At 29.6% G+C, this 20,782-nt stretch overlaps 1 protein-coding gene across 1 annotated transcript in view; it reads right to left on the minus strand.

Annotated features, from left to right (window-relative positions):
* Positions 1-20,782, minus strand: part of LOC142332042 (vascular endothelial growth factor receptor kdr-like) — a 199,377-nt gene that overhangs the window by 61,442 nt on the left and 117,153 nt on the right. Inside the window, exons 5-7 of the mRNA XM_075378146.1 lie at positions 18,166-18,301; positions 5,904-6,049; positions 3,521-3,704 (exon numbers count right to left, since the gene is read on the minus strand). Of these exons, the coding sequence (XP_075234261.1) occupies positions 3,521-3,704; positions 5,904-6,049; positions 18,166-18,301 (466 nt within the window). The remainder of the gene's footprint in view (positions 1-3,520; positions 3,705-5,903; positions 6,050-18,165; positions 18,302-20,782) is intronic.

Below are 20,782 nucleotides of genomic sequence, written 5' to 3' on the forward strand. Positions count from 1 at the left end.
GCACGAAGTATAATTTAGTAATTGCCAACACCCAATTTAAAAATCATAATAGAAGAATATACACTTGGAAAAAGCCAGGCGATACTGCAAGGTATCAGATAGATTATATCATGGTTAAGCAAAGATTTAGAAATCAACTCGTTGACTGCAAAACTTACCCTGGAGCAGACATTGATAGCGACCATAATTTGGTGATAATGAAATGTAGATTGGGGTTTAAAAACCTGAAGAAAAGGTGTCAGATGAATCGGTGGAATTTAGAGAAGCTTGAGGAAGAGGAGGTAAAGAAGATTTTTGAGGAGGACATCGCTAGAGGTCTGAGTAAAAAAGATAAGATAGAAAATGTAGAAGAAGAATGGGAGAATGTTAAAAAGGAAATTCTTAAATCAGCAGAAGCGAACTTAGGCGGAATAAAGAGAACTGGTAGAAAACCTTGGGTTTCAGACGATATATTGCAGCTGATGGATGAACGTAGAAAATATAAGAATGCTAGTGATGAAGAAAGTAAAAGGAACTATCGGCAATTAAGAAATGCTATAAACAGGAAGTGCAAACTGGCGAAAGAAGAGTGGATTAAAGAAAAGTGTTCAGAAGTGGAAAGAGAAATGAACATTGGTAAAATAGACGGAGCATACAGGAAAGTTAAAGAAAATTTTGGGGTACATAAATTAAAATCTAATAATGTGTTAAACAAAGATGGTACACCTATATATAATACGAAAGGTAAAGTCGATAGATGGGTGGAATATATTGAAGAGTTATACGGAGGAAATGAATTAGAAAATGGTTTTATAGAGGAAGAAGAGGAAGTTGAGGAGGATGAAATGGGAGAAACAATACTGAGATCTGAATTTAAGAGAGCATTAAAAGATTTAAATGGCAGAAAGGCTCCTGGAATAGACGGAATACCTGTAGAATTACTGCGCAGTGCAGGGGAGGAGGCGATTGATAGATTATACAAACTGGTGTGTAATATTTATGAAAAAGGGGAATTTCCGTCAGACTTCAAAAAAAGTGTTATAGTAATGATACCAAAGAAATCAGGGGCAGATAAATGTGAAGAATACAGAACAATTAGTTTAACTAGTCATGCATCAAAAATCTTAACTAGAATTCTATACAGAAGAATTGAGAGGAGAGTGGAGGAAGTATTAGGAGAAGACCAATTTGGTTTCAGGAAAAGTATAGGGACACGGGAAGCAATTTTAGGCCTCAGATTAATAGTAGAAGGAAGATTAAAGAAAAACAAACCAACATACTTGGCGTTTATAGACCTAGAAAAGGCATTCGATAACGTAGACTGGAATAAAATGTTCAGCATTTTAAAAAAATTAGGGTTCAAATACAGAGATAGAAGAACAATTGCTAACATGTACAGGAACCAAACAGCAACAGTAGCAATTGAAGAACATAAGAAAGAAGCCATAATAAGAAAGGGAGTCCGACAAGGATGTTCTCTATCTCCGTTACTTTTTAATCTTTACATGGAACTAGCAGTTAATGATGTTAAAGAACAATTTAGATTCGGAGTAACAGTACAAGGTGAAAAGATAAAGATGCTACGATTTGCTGATGATATAGTAATTCTAGCCGAGAATAAAAAGGATTTAGAAGAAACAATGAACGGCATAGATGAAGTCCTACGCAAGAACTATCGCATGAAAATAAACAAGAACAAAACAAAAGTAATGAAATGTAGTAGAAATAACAAAGATGGACCACTGAATGTGAAAATAGGAGGAGAAAAGATTATGGAGGTAGAAGAATTTTGTTATTTGGGAAGTAGAATTACTAAAGATGGACGAAGCAGGAGCGATATAAAATGCCGAATAGCACAAGCTAAACGAGCCTTCAGTAAGAAATATAAGTTGTTTACATCAAAAATTAATTTAAATGTCAGGAAAAGATTTTTGAAAGTGTATGTTTGGAGTGTCGCTTTATATGGAAGTGAAACTTGGACAATCGGAGTATCGGAGAAGAAAAGGTTAGAAGCTTTTGAAATGTGGTGCTATAGGAGAATGTTAAAAATCAGATGGGTGGATAAAGTGACAAATGAGGAGGTATTGCGGCAAATAGATGAAGAAAGAAGCATTTGGAAAAATATAGTTAAAAGAAGAGACAGACTTATAGGCCACATACTAAGGCATCCTGGAATAGTCGCTTTAATTTTGGAAGGACAGGTAGAAGGGAAAAATTGTGTAGGCAGGCCACGTTTGGAATATGTAAAACAAATTGTTGGGGATGTAGGATGTAGAGGGTATACTGAAATGAAACGACTAGCACTAGATAGGGAATCTTGGAGAGCTGCATCAAACCAGTCAAGTGACTGAAGACAAAAAAAAAAAAAAAAAAAAGTAAATTTTATTTTATGATGATTTGAAGAAAGGACAGCAGCGCAGCATGATTTTCACACTAAAACTGATGAAATTACCAAAGGCTTTATAATATATAGAATCACAAAAAAAAAGTAATATAGAAAGTACTGCACATCAACTTGTACAAAATAAGCACTGTTACTAGAGATGATTACTAGTTATCCTTAGATAACTTCTGCAACAAAGTACTAGCATGTCAGCCTTACGCCTGGAAGAACCTCGGTACAAATCCTGGTCAGAGTTAACATGTTTTTATGTGGTATAGAAACTGACTTCCATATTTCCAGACAGACAAAAGCTTTGAGCTTAGTGATAATTATATAAAAATATAACATTGAAACCAGTATTTTAATTTTATGTATCTAAATATAGAACTCTGAGAATATATCTATAAAAAAAGTAATTTTTTGAAATTTTCATATTACTTGGTAAATATTTCCTTACTGAAATTATGAATATTCACATTACTATATATTTGTCCTTATTAATTGTAAAGGTCCTACCTGAATCTACTTTTTCATTTTGAAAAAGTTGATTCTTCGATCAATGTACTCTATTCTCCAAATATTTTGTACTCTATTTGTAATATTTCACACTCTCCAAATATTCTCTGTATAAAAAATAATATATAAATATACATATATATATTTATTTATTTATTTACTTGCAAACATATTAGCCCATCAACCAATAAATTGCAAACTTTTGGGTTATTGTTAATATCGCCCAATATAACCATTATTATAACAATCTATATTTATTTATTTTTTAAATATAATTTAACCAAACTTAACCTAAGCTTGCTCACTTGCTAACCTTCACTAATTAACACAGTAATGTTTTGAGTATTTATAAATAATAAATCCAGTAATTATTGCAATTCAATTATTTATTATTTAAGCAATCAAAACATTACTGTTAATTAGTTGAGGTTAGTGAGCAAAGTGAGTGTAGGTTAAGTTTGATTAATTTATATCTATAATTATAAGCAATATTGCTTATATTTTTAACATGTAAAATATGTTAATGATCCCATAACTCTGAAGTAATTTCAAAGTTATGGGATCATTATGATTATGATCGATGAGGTAATACATAAGTACCATTTACCTTAATATTATTTATTTATTATGTTATATACTTACTAAATACTTTCAATAAGTGTTCTGCTTGATTAGTGTTAAACGAACTATCTGTAACGTTACAAATATATTTTCCTTCATCTTCCTTCGTAACATTATGAATAATTAATTTTTTAGATTCAATTATTTTTACAATAGAGGAAGTCTGTGAAGTTTTTGTAGCGTTTGTTATTTCAATATGATTATTCTGTAAAAGAATAATTTAAAACAAAAATTAAATACATGTACGTTAATAATAAAGAACCTAATCTAAGTACATGTATGAGGGGTGGTTGAAAGACAATGCATAGTAATTCATAATTTGAGAATGAAAAGAGATAGCGATAGTCAAATGAAACAAATATGCCATAAGAGTACATTTTATTTGCTATTAAAACTTATATTTATTTTTCCATATAGTTACCATTTACCGCTACACATTTCTCTCAGCTGTAAACCAATTTTCCCATTCCGTCATTGAAGACTGTTTGTGGTCTCTCCTTGATCTACAACTTCACTACATCCTTCAATTCATAATCCTGAAATGAATGCATCTTCAGATCATCATTGTGAATTGAATCTCCTTAATATCATTCTATAATTGCAGAAAGGAGTGAAAATCTCATAGCACCAAATCTGTTGAGTATAGAGTTAAAAATTCAATCATTGTATGTTGTTTTCGACGTTTTAACATAGTAGATGTACTTGACACCATAACAATTTCGCTTGACAGAAAACGAGAGGAGAGAGTCAACTTCGCAATAATCTTGCCTGTTGCAAATATTGTGTTCAACTGAGCTATCATGTTACACAATTATTGGCTTTGTGAATAGTCGAACATGACACACACATTTCCTAAGGTGTTCCTCCTCTTTTTGGTGCTTTTAATCAGTCACAGAAACTGAACAACCACTATGAAGTTCAACCTCAACAATCGCTTTATCACCTTGGATGCTCGAAATTTTACTGCCTATCTACTCAAAATACTTGCAGATACAATACAATGATGAATTTTTCTCACTAGGGTTAATTTTTTTGCAGTTAAAAATTCAATTGCTGCATGTTGTTTTAGATGCATTGACATAACAGGTGTAAACAATTCCATAACAATGTCAAATGAAAGAAAATGAGAGGGCAAGGATGAAAAAAGTTTTGGAATGTAAGTAGTAGAGGAATGAAAATACAAGATGAAAGAACCTGTCACTCTGTGTGACATTTTATTATTTCATTACATTTTAGCTGTCCCTCTTATATTGTTTAACCAAAGTATATTGTGAAATTTCAACCAAGATTCATCTTTCTGTTAATAAAGGTTTTTTTTATGTTGACATAATAAATCAAAACATATATACATAATAAATATAAATACAGATATCAACTGAGTTAATTAAAATAATGTTAAAAAATTCTGATCAATATAAGATTGGAGTAAGAAAGTGCTCTTGTTGTTTGTTGTATAGGAATAAATAAATTTATAAAAAAGAGAAAGAATATTGTAGGATAATACAGTGAAGTAGTTCTTCTTTTTCTCCACTTAATAGGTAAACTAAGTAACCTGTTTCTGCATCCACCTTTTCAGAGGTCTTCCTCCATCTCTTTTTCCATCTGATCTATATATCAGAACTTCTGCTGACAGGTATTGTGACTAATAATGTGGTATACCGGATGAATTTATATCCCTTAATGGTCTATAAGAGAACAGGCATCCCTAACTCATTTCTCTTCCTGTCTGTCCTAATGTATCCAGTCGTTGCTTTTAAGATCGTCACCTTCCTGACTGTATTAAATGAATCTCTTCTTCATTGTGATCCAGGTCTCACACTATATAAAAATACAGTTACGGCAAGTGCTTTGTGGAATTTCATCCTTGAGTAGTTCTTTAAAATTTTATGAACATTTCTACATATTGCTCTAAACTTGTTAAGTTTGTTTAAAATAGCTTCGTCTTTGAAAAACTGCACATCACATCTAATGTGATTAAAATGTGAAGCTTGTACCAAAATAATGTACAAGCTTCGAAACCTGGGATCAGAATTGAATACTTTTTTATAAAGACCATCATTTTTGATTTCAAAGCTAATATTTTCATCTTATATTTAAACTTTTGCAAGGTAAAAATTGCTCTCAGCAGATCACTTTCGTTTTCCTCAATTACTATTTTATATTTGCGTATAACAAGGAATTTAATTTGTAAATTACAACCTGCACTCCTGTATCCACCTTTTTAGGGTGGAAAAAGAAGAGAAGATGTTACAAAGTGTTGGTGTTATGGTACAACTCAGCTTAATGTTTTTATTAGCAGGTAACTGGTAAAGTTACCTGCTGCCAACTGGTAAAGTAGTTATTAAGGAAAGAAGGAAAATTAAACAGTAAATAAATAAGAGAAAAGATAAATACGCATACTTACACCAAGTAATTGAAGATTTGGTGGTACCCAATCAAGTGTTACAATTACACCAGCAGCAACTGATACCGAACAATCTAATTCAGCATTACCACCAATCAATGCAACACTTGCATTAATGGTAGGTTTTTCAACAGTATCTACATGTGCTATTAAAAATAAATAACATTTTTATTAGTTTTAAAACCAATCAATCACAAAAAAGCTAAGTGACAAAATTAAACTGGAAAAAAATAAAATTATAATAATAATTTTTAAATTTTGAGGTTGGGGAAAAGTTTCTTTGTATTCTTGAATAGATGGCTTTATCACATAAATCTGGTAATATTATTCAAATCTGGCAACATGCTTTTGAAAGGTGACATATCACTGAGTATTTTTTAGAAAAATTATTATTATATTCATTTATTTATTTAAAAATTATTTAATCTCGAAAATGAGCAAAAATAAATAAAAGATTAAATAAATACATTTTGAAATTGTATAATAAAAAAGGAGAAGAATGTGACTCAAGCGATTAAAAAAATGTGACATCATTATGAACATGATCAGTATCAATATATGAAGAAGAAAGCTGGTTCAAGGGATTTCAATATGGATATTTTAATCTCAATAATGCACCTTGTTCGGATCGTCAAATGACTGAAAAAGTCAATGAAATCATGAAAAATTGAATAAAATCAGAATATTAACAATTTTGATATCAGTAACAAACTAAACAATAACCACAAAACAGTTCTAAACTATTTGAAGAAGTCTGGATAAAAAATACTCAGCGTTTGGATGTCACAAAATTTAACAAAGATAAATTTAATGGATTAAATTTTCATCTGCGAATCATTACTAAAACAGAACAAAATCAAACTATTTTTGAAATGGCTCATTATAATGTATAGAAAAATCACGGTCAAAGAAAGCTAAAACTCCACAAATGGTTGTAAAGTCAGAATTGATGCTAAGAAAAGTGGATGATGGTGATGATGATGATGATGATGATGTGTGTGGGGGGCATTTGAAATGCATTGTTCACTATGAACTGCTGCTACATGGTCAAATGATTCTAACCTCACTGTCAATAACTGAAAAGATTATAATAAATAATAAATAAATACTCAGAACAATTGTGATAAAGCAATCAGGATTAATCAATAGAAAAGATGGTGCCTTCCACATGCAACACCAGACTCACCTTTGGTGACCTGTTGAAAATTGCGAGAGTCAAGCTGAGATGTTTTGATCCATCCACTGTATAGTCCTGTCCTAATAAAATCAAACTACTACTTGCTTTGGTCTCTACAGAACTTTCTTAAAGGTATAAAGTTGGCTATAAAAGAGACCTGTGAAAATCATTTACCACAGTTTTTTGTCTAGAATACATACAAGTTTTACAACAATGGAATTATGATTTTACCTCAAAAATGACAAAAGTTGGTTGATCAAAACGGTGTATGTTTGGTTTAAAAAATTTCATTTGAAACATAAAAAAACTTGTTCTACTTTGCATTAAAATACAAAGAAACATTTCCCCTAACCATTTTTAATTATTATAAATATAAAATAAAAATTTTAACTATTTAAAAATTTCTTACAGAATTAACATTGAAAATCTGGGTAGAAAGATTTAATTACTGAATCAAAATAAACGTATATAAATTACTTCTGGATTAAATATCATGTGCCATCAAGTTTGAGATCGATAATCTGTAAATAGGCTGACCTTCATAAAGAATACACAAAAATACAACTCATTAAATTCTCTTTAGTGATTTAAGATTCAGACTTTTTATTCAAGACATTATTTAGTAAAGCTGAAAAAACGATTCTGTTTTTACAATTACAATTTCAAAAGACCTTACTTTGAGGTAATTGTTACAAAATTTATTAGTCGATTGAAATATTGAAGCATTATTTATTACAAATCGATTTGTTTTAAATCAATCTGCCAACTCTCAAATTGCTAAATCCTTTTTTCACTTGTTATACTTTTTATGAGGACATAATAACTTATTGAGATATAGGAAACATACACATACTGTATTTGCTTTGTTATAAATTCATCATTATAAACAAGATAATAAATTAAAATTATAATGAGTAGATTGTTTTATTATTGTAATAAATAATTTTCTTATCATATAACAAATGTGGCAAGATTTCTTTGAAATATAAAACTAAATAATTTATATAGAGATATAATGACAGATAACTGGAAAAAATCTCAGCCAAGTCTACATAGTTTAAATTTATTATTTAGTAATAATAAAGTTGAAATAAAAATCTTTTACATACAACTTTCAACAGACAAAGGCCAACATTAGTGAACTATCACATCTTTATAAAAGCAAAAAAATATAAAAATAAAATAAATATATATTTTTTTAATTAAATGATATGTTTACTTATTTGTATCCCACAGCAAGAACCGTATCATTAATTCTATGTAAATTTTCTTATTTGACTACATATTTTGTAAAGAAAAATTATATAAAGGAAAGATAATGCAAGAGTGATAGAAACATAAAGAAAGAATTAAAAAGTAAATCTCAATTATCAGGTTATGATAATTAAATCAAGTTAAGTTGAAAACTGAAATAAATTTGAAAACGAAAAAGATACTCAAAAATGTAAGTACACATAAGAAAATAAATAAATGAAAATGAAGAAATTATAAACTAATACATTAGATTGTAATGGGAGAATCTGAGATGGAAGTTTCAGTTATTTGTTTTTAGGCTAAATAAATAATTTTGATTCAAGTTGTCTAAAAACTGATATGTGTGTATTTTATTCTAAAAACATTGTTAGAAATATTTGTTTTATATCTTTTTTTATAAATTATTATTTATTAATGTTATTTCTTATTTTCTGTTTTATATATATATATATATATATGAACATTTTACTGTGCACATCATGATATACACTATCATTCCATTATGGACTATAATGCAGAGATATTCACAATTATTTTGATTCATGGAATGTAGTTATGCACAACTGGTAATGTCTTACAGCAAGTATTGGAAATGTCCACCATCTTTCTGAAGATAGGAGCGAATCATTCGCACCATATTTCTTGATACCCTTTGTAGAACATCACTGCTAATGAAATTTATCTCGAAAAATATGGTGCACAGAGTTCGGTCCTTCTTTCAGGAAAAAGTGGACATTTCCAACACTTGCCTTAAAACAATACCAGTTACGCATAACTACATTCTATGAATCAAATGAAATGTGAGTACCTCTGTATTATAAACCATAGCAGAATTATAGTGTGTAGTATCATGATGTGCATGATAAAATTATCTGACTGTATATATATATATATATATATATATATATATATATATATAGTTACTGAATATAACTAGTAAAATTAATAATAAAAATCTGTTACATTTATTAATAATAATAAAAAAGGAAATAACAATGCTTAATATGCAATACATGAACAGTTGTAATACGACACTTGCAACCCACACTTGTACTTGTAACTTTGTAACTGTTGAGTCAGCTAGTGGTTTAGAAGTTTTTAGGCCACATTTTTTCACATGAAATGTGAACTTGGTCACGCAGTACATATAAGAGTACACTATTTCTACTTTTAAACAATTGAATGGACATCTTTAACATTTTTATTGTTAAATTTTCATGAAAAATGTTTGTTTTCCAGTTTATTTCTTTATCTCAATATTGTTTAGCAAAGCTCTTTATTCATATTTAAATATAAAAGCAAAAATAAAGCCAAATAATAGAAGGCATTTAATGTTTTTCACAGCTAGTTTCAAAGCACAGTAAAGCACTAAAAAAAAAAAAAAAAAAAAAAAATAGCAATAATTTTATTTTCTTAAATAATAATACTTTGTACATAGAATAAATGCAACAACAGAAAGAAAGAAGATTTTATTATAATAAAATTTAGTTAAGTTTCTAGCAAAAAGCAAGAGCAAAAAAGGTAAACCTAGAACAGAAGAATATAAATGAATTCAAGGTGAAAAACTGAAAGAATATAAACAAAACAACAAAGATAGATAGAAAACAAAAAGTAGTGATATAATGAAGCTGTTTTGTTGTGTAATACACAGGAAAAAACATGATAATATGTACAATCTTTTTTTTTTTTTCATTTAAAAACCGGAAAAAAAACAACAAAAATTTAACACACCTAGTTACTTTAATAATTGAAGGGTTTTTTGTAGAAAACAATATAAGTGCAAAATAAATAAAAACTTTTAACTTATAAATATTCTATGTGGTCATGCTTATACAATAGAAAATGAATATGTAGTTAAACAAGTATCAGAAGATTGATATTGAGAGTACGTATGTGTACGTGCATGCTGAATGTGTTTGTGCATGTCAAAATGATGTTAAAATAAATGAAACACAGTGAGATGCCGATTATGTGGATATATCCAACTATCCGACACTAATCACTAATTATCACTAGGCAATTTAAAAAAATTAATATACAGAATGTACATAAAATAATAGTGGGGTTTTAAATGTTTATAGCTTTGGAACAAAGCATTGTAGAGAGATGAACTGTATGTTAAATGAAAGAGAAACCCTCCAAGTTTATGTATGTGAAAACTAGTGCATGCGCGTTCTGATTCCAGTACATACAAGCAGTGGTAGTCACCATGTTTGTGGTGGAGAGGAAGGTTCAATGTATGTTTTGGCTTGCTATGTTTGTGTCAGTTATATGTGTTAAGCGTGAAGGCTGTCATGTGTAAATGAAGACCCTGCATGAAAATAACATTCAGCGATGGGACAATCAACCCAAAGAAATAGGCAGCCTACTGAAGCAAACACATCCAGGATGGCCATCAGTGTCTGATGAAACGATTGAAGCAGTGCAAACAAGTTTGTTGCGTAGCCTGAAGAAATCCGTGTGAAAGTGTTCTAGACAGTTGGGCATTCCTTAAACTACTCACTATGTGTTAAAAATATGGTTACATTTCACTGCATACAAAATTCAGATGTTACAACAATTTTATCTGCAGGACAAAAAAAAATGATTTGATTTCGCTGTAGATATTCTGGATAGGTTAGAGTTATTGGCCCCTTAATTTGTTCTGAAAAAACAATAATGGGGAACATCTTCCTGAATATGTAAGAAGGGTATGCAGCACCCCAAATAACAGAGAATTCCATTTTCCAGTTAGATGGAGGACCTCCACATTTCATTGCAATCGTGCAGGATTTTCTAAACGAAACATTTCCTCAGTGATGGGTCAAACAAGAAGGGTGGATTGCCTGGCCACCATGGTCTCCAGACCTTACCTGGATTTCTATTTTTGGGGATATGTAAAACCACAAGTGTATTCCATTCAAGTTCGAAATCTGGACCATTTAAAAGAAAGGATCATTGAAGCTGTTTCTTCTTCATGGTGGATGTTCTCTGCCATCTATGGCAAGAAACTGAATATCATCTTGATGCGTGCAGGGCAACTAAGGGAGCACACATCGAAATCTACTCAACAAGTAAGAAATTTTGTTCTCTTTCATTTAATATTTAGTTCATCTCTACAATACTTTGTTCTCAACCTATAACCATTTAAAACTCCACTATTATTACTACGGACACACTGTACTATTTAAAAAATCAAAAATACTATTAAAATAAAGTTTTACTTTAACAGGAAGTGTATTTTTTTATATGATGAATTAATTCATCACAGAAACTTTGAAGCCTGTACGTGGAAATATGGAAATGGAATTTTGAAGCGTATATAAAATACAATACCTTACCAGTATCAAAAGGATTTTTGAAAAACAACTAAATAAGAAAACCAGAATAAAAAAAAAAATAAGTAAGAAAGTTATTAAAGTGTTTCAAGTAGTGCCAGAAAAAAAAGAAAATTCATCAAAGTAATAACAGAAAAAAGAAAAAAAGTAAAAACTGTACCAAAAAATGAAAAATTATTGGGAAAACAGAAACGTGAAAATCTAGAAAAAAAGCAGCTAATTTTGTTCCTTTTACAGATATAATGGAAAAAAAATTGATGCTTATATTTTTTATTCATTCTAAAAAGTTTTTTAACTTTATAATCATTTCACTCATCTCAGAAATTTTTCAAAATAAGTCTTAAAAAACAGAAAATCTTTATATAACTATTATTTACAATAAAACACTTTTGTAATTAATAATATTAATACAAGGATCATTAACAAAATATATACAAGTATAGCAATTATTACAGCTTTCTCATAACTGATTATTTTATATAGATTAGCTGCCATGTTCCCAAAAAGATATTGAGCCAATTAGAGTATTTTCATACCACTTCATAAAGAAAATCTTCATTACTAATCCTGCTGATGTGAGGAAAAATTGTAATTCACTTATAAAAAGAAAAATTTTCATCCTGTTAAATCTATTTCAACAGGATAAGGACAAAGTATATATATAAATGGTAGCATTTGTTTATAAGATCTATGGCAACACATCCATGATGAGACACAATTTAAGAATGTCATTACTTAGTTCTGTAACAGGCCTGACATGCACATAAGGTTACATCCCTTCTAACATTTTGTTTTTTTTAATTGAATGAATTTTTCAGTGGCAAAGAGATGAAAATAGATGACGAAACAGATAAAATTGTTTTAATGGACAAGCTGTATATGCATGTCAGCCCTGACGCAGACTTTAGTTATATGATTAAGATTCTTAAATTATGCTTCATCATAGATATGTTGCTGTAAACCTGATAGATTTGAATGACACCATTTATACAAGAGAAGGGAGAATAGTTACATTCTAAGGAAAAAGGTTATATTTCTTGTTTATAGAAATACCAAGCAAACTTATATTTTTATAGGAGGTTGGTTTCCAACTGTTTTTTTTTTTTTACTGGTGTAACTATTGAAAGTATATTTTCATGAAATATATTTTTCAGATTAGAAAACTATTTAGAATAGTTTTTATTACTTCAAATTTACACGTAACTGGTAATAAATGGCATAAAAAATTTTTTTTAAACAAGAAATAGTAAACAAACTATAATAAAAGACTGATACCGTATAATGTGAAATTTAGGTACTATAACACAATGATAAAACTTAAATGTTTATAATTCACAGAAACAACTACCTAGCAAATAAACCAAGAATGCAAAAAATTATCATAAAGTAGAAAGTAAAATATTATGTCAATGGTAGAAAGATAATAAAAATACATGCAGATAAAATGAAAAGTTATACAGTAATTTGAAGAGATTACAGGTAAAATATGAAAAAGGAGATTATGCTTCTTGGACAATTAAAAAAATAAGAAAAAACAGGGTGACTATGAAAATATTTAATTGCTTCGTAAAATGTAAGAACAAATCTAATCGCTTTAGATAAATGGAAAAATTAAAATAAATTAGACAGACGAAAAGGAAGAGAAGATATTTGATAGAGAAATATTTAAAAACAAAATACAAAATCTACAGACTTTCCAGGAAAAACCAAGGGAAAAAGAGGAAAACCTAGAACAGAAACAAACTCAAAGTGAAAGAATGAATCAACAAAACATCAAAGCTAAAAAACAAAATTCAAAGTGATCTTGTTTTGATGTGGACTATAATAGACAGAAACAGAAAAACCAAACAATATCTACAATATTTTTACATTTAAAACTGAATACGTAAACAAAAAGAATCTAGCACATCTAATTATTTTAATAGTTGAGTGTATAAAACAATATACTCAAACAAACCAAAATAATAAAAAAAAATTGTTTTCATAAAAGATATTCTATGTTAATCATGCCTATTCAATAGAAAAAATATATATATATCTAAACATGTTTCAAAAGCTTGATAATTAGAGCGCAGCACTATTTGGAATTTTATAGAGAATAGTGTATGTACCAGAGAGTCTTTGTGCTGTTGAAAAGAGAACTTTTAACTTGTTAATAAAGTAATCTGTCTTTATTAATGAGAAAAAGTAGTGGAAGAAGCAAAATTACAGTGAAAAAAAAATCAATTATTTGGTTGCATGGAAAACCACATTCACATATATGTAAAAACATTTAAACAGATTTTCAGCCTTCAAACAGTTAATTGCAAACAACTCATAAAAATAAAATTGGGAATATTGATTACACTGATAACAGAAGGAAAAATTCTAACACTCAGAAAGGCATTTAAATTCATTGAAGAAAACTACATTCCTTTTTATAAGCATATTGACAGTTACACTTGACAGGAAAGCCACTATGGAAGAAGGAAATGCTCAAAACAGTAGCTTAGTTCTGATCTGAATTACTGTAGAATGTACTGTGCGTTTATAATTAAGTTCCCTCAATTAAAAGTATCTTGTAGATCTAAAAATTATATTATCTTATAAATAATATTATCTTAAAAAACTTAAAATGTTGCCTTAATATTCTATACTATATATGCCTGCCTATGTAAACATAATTCAATGTGGTTATAGTCTTTTTTCTAGCCAACTTTGGATCATCTTTAACACTTTTCTTAGTGTTCTACTCTTTCTTTTCTGCCAGTATTTTTTGTCTCTTACTGACCTTTATCCTAAATTCTTTTGTTACTAATATATATGTTTTTTATTTTGGAGCTTCTTCTTCAATAAAAACCCTCCCTTTAATTTTATTTTTTTGATTAATTTCTGATTTTGTAAGTCCAGAATTTCTATTCCTAGTTTGATAAGTCTTTTTTAATGTAATCACAATAAATACTTTTAGTTTTTATTTCTTTTGATAAAAGAGGAGTATTTTCTTTACAATTCTATTATCACTAATTTTAAAATATGGCCTATGAAAGCCGATCTCCTCTCACACATTATTTTTTTTATTTCTTTAAATTTTTGGCAAAGTATTTTTGTGAGGGTGGAATTTATATACGTATATTATATCATTTTCCTTATTGAACCAAATATTTTCCTGAAAAATTTATTTTCTTTATTTTGGATTTCTTTTAAAAGGCCCATATTTATCACGGTCAAAAGTTCTGCTCATACAACACTTTTCGAAGAATTACCATATCGAAATACTTAATTCTACATTTACAGAGGCATATATTTTTTGTTGTATGTTTTATTTTAGATGATAAGCCAATTTAGTTTTCAGTTCTCTCTTTCATAGATAATTTCATTTACATTTTTTTTTTATCTAACTGGCATTTTTTGTTGATAGATTTATTACGTAAAACTATTTTTGCTATTGTTATTTATTTCATAAAAAATTTTATATACAATATAGTAAACAAAAGAGACCGGTTAGGGCATATAGTTAGAGGAAGTGGAATCTTGACAACTCATCGAAAGAATCAGTAGAAGGATGAAGAAAATAGATTAGGTAAAGATCAAAAACTACAATTGGGCAGCTGGTAACAGGAATGGCTGAAGACAGCGTTGGCATAAGGGACCTGCCACCAAGCAGAATACTAGATAATGATGAAGAACAACAGAAAAACAAACAATGTGAACTGCTGGACTGTGATCAATTGTTTTAGAGGCATGTAGTAAGTAAAGTGAAAATAAAGGACCAAAACTATAGTGGGATTATTTTGTAGTAATAATTTTATGTGCTTATTATATTTACTTTATCATTACTTCATGTGTCTATATAAATAATTTAAATGAATTTTAATCACATAAATTCTAATCTTATAATTTATTTTATAATGACATGATCTATATATACAACGTATTATTATTATTATATATTGATTAGAATAAAACAAATATTTATTTATTTTATTTAATAATAAAACTAATAACAGTTTTAAAAAGTATTCCAATTTTCATATAATGGGTAGAACATCTATGCCACCCAGTGTATCAATAAAATTCTTGTCATAATTTAAATTTTACAAATGTAGTGGATTTTTCTGAAATCCTCCAAAACATCCTTACAAATTAATTCTGTCATATATGTTAGGTTTCACAAAGGATAAATATGAATGAAATAAACTAATGTATTAGTTTATATATAGTGATTCCAAATTGCACAGTAATCTCTTGGGAAACGATTTTATAGCCAAAAATAAGAAAAAAAGTTCAAATAAACATAAGTCAGAAAACGATTTGTTAGTTAGTTTCGGGTTGCAAAACACTTACCTTGCTTTCTGTTCCCTCTCCACTGATCCTTGATGGTAAGAAAAAAGGACTATAAGATTACCACCAAGAAGACCACACCACACATTAAATGAAAAAGTGTGTTGGAAATGACTTGTAGCAGTCTCGTGGGGATTTTCTACTGCCCAAGTGTGTGTTTCAATAATTTACAGTGCCATTTCTTGTAAAGCACGATTCATCAGTAATTAGAATATTACTTAGGAAATCGGGATTATGTTCACATTTCCTAATTAATCACTGACAGAATTTCATCCATTTATCAAAATCAGGTGGTAATAACTGTTGTACACATGTTGTATGTAATGGGTATAGTGGTTGCTTCTGTAAGGTTCTTGATTGCAAACCAAGTTCTGGTGATTGAGGTGGGAGATACTTGTACCCCAGTCAATATTGCTTCTTCAGCATTAGCATTTCTCACAAAATATTCACGACCAGCACTGAATTGTTGTGGTTTAAGCGTAACTGTTTCTTGAACTCACCTCAGCACAGCGTCAAATATTTTACTATTTACTCTTTGATCTAGATAATTTTCCTGTTATTCACGTACAGCAGCCAATCCATTTTTATTTACCTTAGATTAACAATATGTCCATCAATTCTTCAAATGAAAACAAATTTGTGGTATCACCCATTGTGAATAACTGACCAAACAGAAAGAAGGCAATTGACGGTCTCTACATGGCTTTGTGTGACAGGTGGCGAGATTCGGACAAAGGAAGGTGGACCTATGGGCTAATACGAGACGTCAGGAACTGGGTGGAGCGAAAGCACGGTAATACAGGCTACGAATTCACTCAGTTCCTGTCTGAACATGGATGTTTTCAAGACTACCTGTACAGGATGGGCAGATGCGATACAAGTCGCTGTTACGATTGCGGCGGACTGGATACAGCAGAGCATGTAGTATTTTTTTGTCCTAGATGGCGCAACTTCCACGTAGTGCTTGCGAGTCAGGGTATGGAGAGGGCCAACAATATAATCGAGGTAATGCTCAGCGATAGGAACAAGTGGGACTGTGTCTCGGCTACGATCACATCAATGATACGAGAGAAGGCCAATGAAGAGAGGCAACGGCAGGCTCAGTTGATGCGAATCTATGGAAGCTTGGAGTTCGATGACGGGTGATCAAGGGAGGCCAGCTTCTGGGGGTGGGCAGTGGGGGCTCCTCGGAGTCGTCGCTCGTCGATCACCTCCTGGGGACGCCTTCCGGTCACACGGATTCAGATAGTGGAGTGCCTGGGTGATCATGCAAGGGCTGTACATACCATATGGCTTAGATCCGGCCCCTGCATGGTAGAAGGGGAGGTTTTTTAGCGGGTGAGAGCCCTGCACTGCCGTCAGTGCGGGCCTGACGGCGGCTGGCAGAACTTTTTCCTCCGCTACGGAAAGAATAAAAAAAAAAACTGACCAAACAATAACAGCACAACCACCGCTCAAATGAATATTCAAATGCTAGACACTAAACTTAATTGTTGATCAGCTATTACTGCCAATCTATGAAAACAAAATTTTTTTAAATATTTTAGAAGGATGTCTTTCAAAATTATTTAAAAAATTTTTGGCATTTGTATGTAAATTGTTCTGTTTAATTCATATCACTCACTTTTTCAATCCAGTTTGTTTGTTTTGTCTCTAATTAAAACTGAACTTCTCAAATTTTTGTTTAATTTTAATAAACGTTAGTTACATCAATTTTCTCAGAATTAAAAGTTATATAGAAAATTTTCTTGTTTATTGGTAAATTAACAATGTTATTTTATTCCAAACCTAAAAAAGTGTACTTTCCTACAAAAACTTTTCATGTTTTACTCTGTTTTTTCTTAAAACCTAAGTAAGATAGAGGTATGGAACTACTTTTATTCAATTTCAAAGCACCAAATTTATCCCAAGAATTTTAGTATGGTTTAATTTCACAGAGGGAGCAGAAAGCAGGGCTAAATATTTTGTAAGCCAAAACTTGCTAACAAACCATTTTCTGACTTGTTTATATGAACCTTTTTCTTATTTTTGGCTACAGAATCATCTCCCGAGAAATTTGGAACCACCTGTGTACATGTATGTATGTATGCAAATATGTAACTTGTAAAAACTGAAGATGTAACATGTAGAAATCCATTTAAATATTAAACATCAAAGAAGCCAACATCCTCTGAAAAAAATCACTTCCACTTACTATTAAGTAAAACTTGCAGATAAAATATTTCTGGATCTTTATCAATAATAGCTTCACAGGAATAATGTCCTGAATCAGATAACAATGCGTGGTCTTTCATAAAGCCAACATGCGGATCAAACATAATATCATCAACCTAAAGAAAGACAAGCAATAAACGAATATTTACAAGAAAGGTTTATACAAAAGAAATGTATTTATAAATATGGACATCCTTTAAAAAATAAATTTTACATGGTTTATACAAAATTAAATATATATATATATATATATATTCACAAATAATTTTTTATAAAATTATGTATTTCACCTCAACAATTTTCTCTATAAAGCAGTAAACTTAACATCACATCAAATCACATACAATGTGTAAAAAAAAGTTCCATATAAAAAAGTATTTTTATAATGGATTAAAAATTTAAAGTAAATAAATAATATAATTTTAATGGTACAAAAAAAAACTGGTCCTAATTTGATACGTACTGAATTCTTATATACTATACTGTTAACATTTTCTTTTTTTTTAAATCTGCAGTAATAGAGGTAATAAAGCTTTGAGTAAATAATTATACGGATACCCAAGTATAAGCTGGTTTGTATACAATTACAGAGAGTAAAAATATCTGATGAATCGTCTTATACTCTAGTTATTCATATATATAAATATATACATACAAGATATTAATAAAGTATGGAAAGCAATAAATAAATTTTCAACCATTAAGCATTAAAAAATGATATTTAATAATGCTCCTACCTTGAAACCATCTATTTTTTTTTTGTATAAGACCACCAAGACTATATCTAAATTATTTTAAATGTAAAGGATAGAGTAGTGGTACATCATTTAAAAGGGCTTTGGAAAACAAAAATTCTGATGGACTAAAGTAGTGGTCGTATAATGTTTTTCACAACAAATTACAAAAGAGATTTATATAATAAATTTTAAATATTTTTTACATGTTAAACAGAAAAATTAAACTTAATAAATGCTCCTATCTCAAAATGATCAATTCTTGGTACAAAAATTTTGTGGTCTCTACTGGACTCTTGATACTATCTGTGAACAAGAGATAAATATTAAAAATTAAAAAAAAAAAGACTGCCGGAAAAAATATTGCTCTTTTTGTTTTGGTTTGAATCCATCGTGATTTTGTATTATACTAGCAAACACCCCATTTGAATTTTGAAAATCGTAAGATTGTTTACAAAGATATAACATTTCTGAATAACTGTGATCTGTTAGATCAATAGTGTAAATTTTTGTTTTTTGAGCAGAAGAAATGATATCTGTGAGACTCTTACCATACGGTTTAAAATTTCATTGTAATTTGTTCGATATTTACATACATATTTATGTAGTTTATGACACTCCCCCACTACAATGTAAGATGTAACGTAACGTAAGATTTTGGTAATGTAAGGATTCCAATACAGGGTTATACATTTACATCAGTTCAGCTGTTTAGCTACTACAGTGGAACAAACAAATAAACTTACATACATACATATATACATACACACAAACATACACCCTAAATACATTACACTCCTTTTTGGGCAGTCATGTAAAAATAATGATAAATGATCACCACTTTGGTTAAGGTCGTCATAAACAAAATTGTTTATTTACATCAACATTTTTGTTTTTTAATTCCCTTTAAAATGATGAGTCACAAACCTATCCTTCCGATGTAAAATTTTTGTGTTACCCCATGGCTTTCTGGGTACTTCGGGTGTAACTGTCTTGAAAAAATAAATTGTTTTGAGGTAGTTGCATTTGTTAAATTTCATTTTTCTATGTTTAATGGTTAAAATATTCAAGGTTTCCCATAATCTATTAATAGCGTAATATATATTCTCTCTTTGTCTGTCTGTCTGTCCATCTGTCTTCCTCTGTCTATCTTGTGTGTCTGTCTGTCTCTCTGCCTGTCTGTCTGTCTGTCTGTCTATCTGTCTATCTGTCTCTTTTTTGTTTGTCTGCCTATCTGTCTGTTTGTCTGTCTGTCCCTCTGCCTGCGTGCCTGCATCTGTGCGTGTGTGTGTGTGTGTGTGTGTGTGTGTGTAAAATTATATTTTCATTTGTGATAAATCTTGCTGTCAATAACAAATCAGATTTTGGTGCTTCCAGGAAATGCTGCAAGATGAGAAATGAATAAAAAGTGGATGAAACTATATTTAATAAATCCAGTACTCATAAATTTAATAAAATATTGGTTACAGTTTCCCAAAATTAGTATTTATATTGCTTAAAATTAAAAATTGTACAACAAAAATTAAGTGAGTTTGTTTTAAATGTAATTGTTACATTAACAAAATTAAAGACCTTTGAATTAAAAAAAAAAAATACGATAAAAAAATAAAACCAGCAATAAATTAGCCCAATATCTTACTAACCTTTAATTCATACAGACTTCATTATCTCAATATCTTTATTAAAACTGACTGTCACTAATATCTACAAAGAATTTTTCTTGATTAATGTACAATATTATTATTATTTTAAATGGAATAGGAAGACTGTTGCCACTTGGTCTTCACAGTCTTTGCTAAATATTTTAATACTATAACTTTAATTTTAAAAACCCAATAAATAATTATGATAACATAGTAAATT

The sequence above is a fragment of the Lycorma delicatula genome, chromosome 11 (genome assembly GCF_047948215.1).
Source record: "Lycorma delicatula isolate Av1 chromosome 11, ASM4794821v1, whole genome shotgun sequence".
Taxonomy (NCBI): Eukaryota; Metazoa; Arthropoda; class Insecta; order Hemiptera; family Fulgoridae; genus Lycorma; species Lycorma delicatula.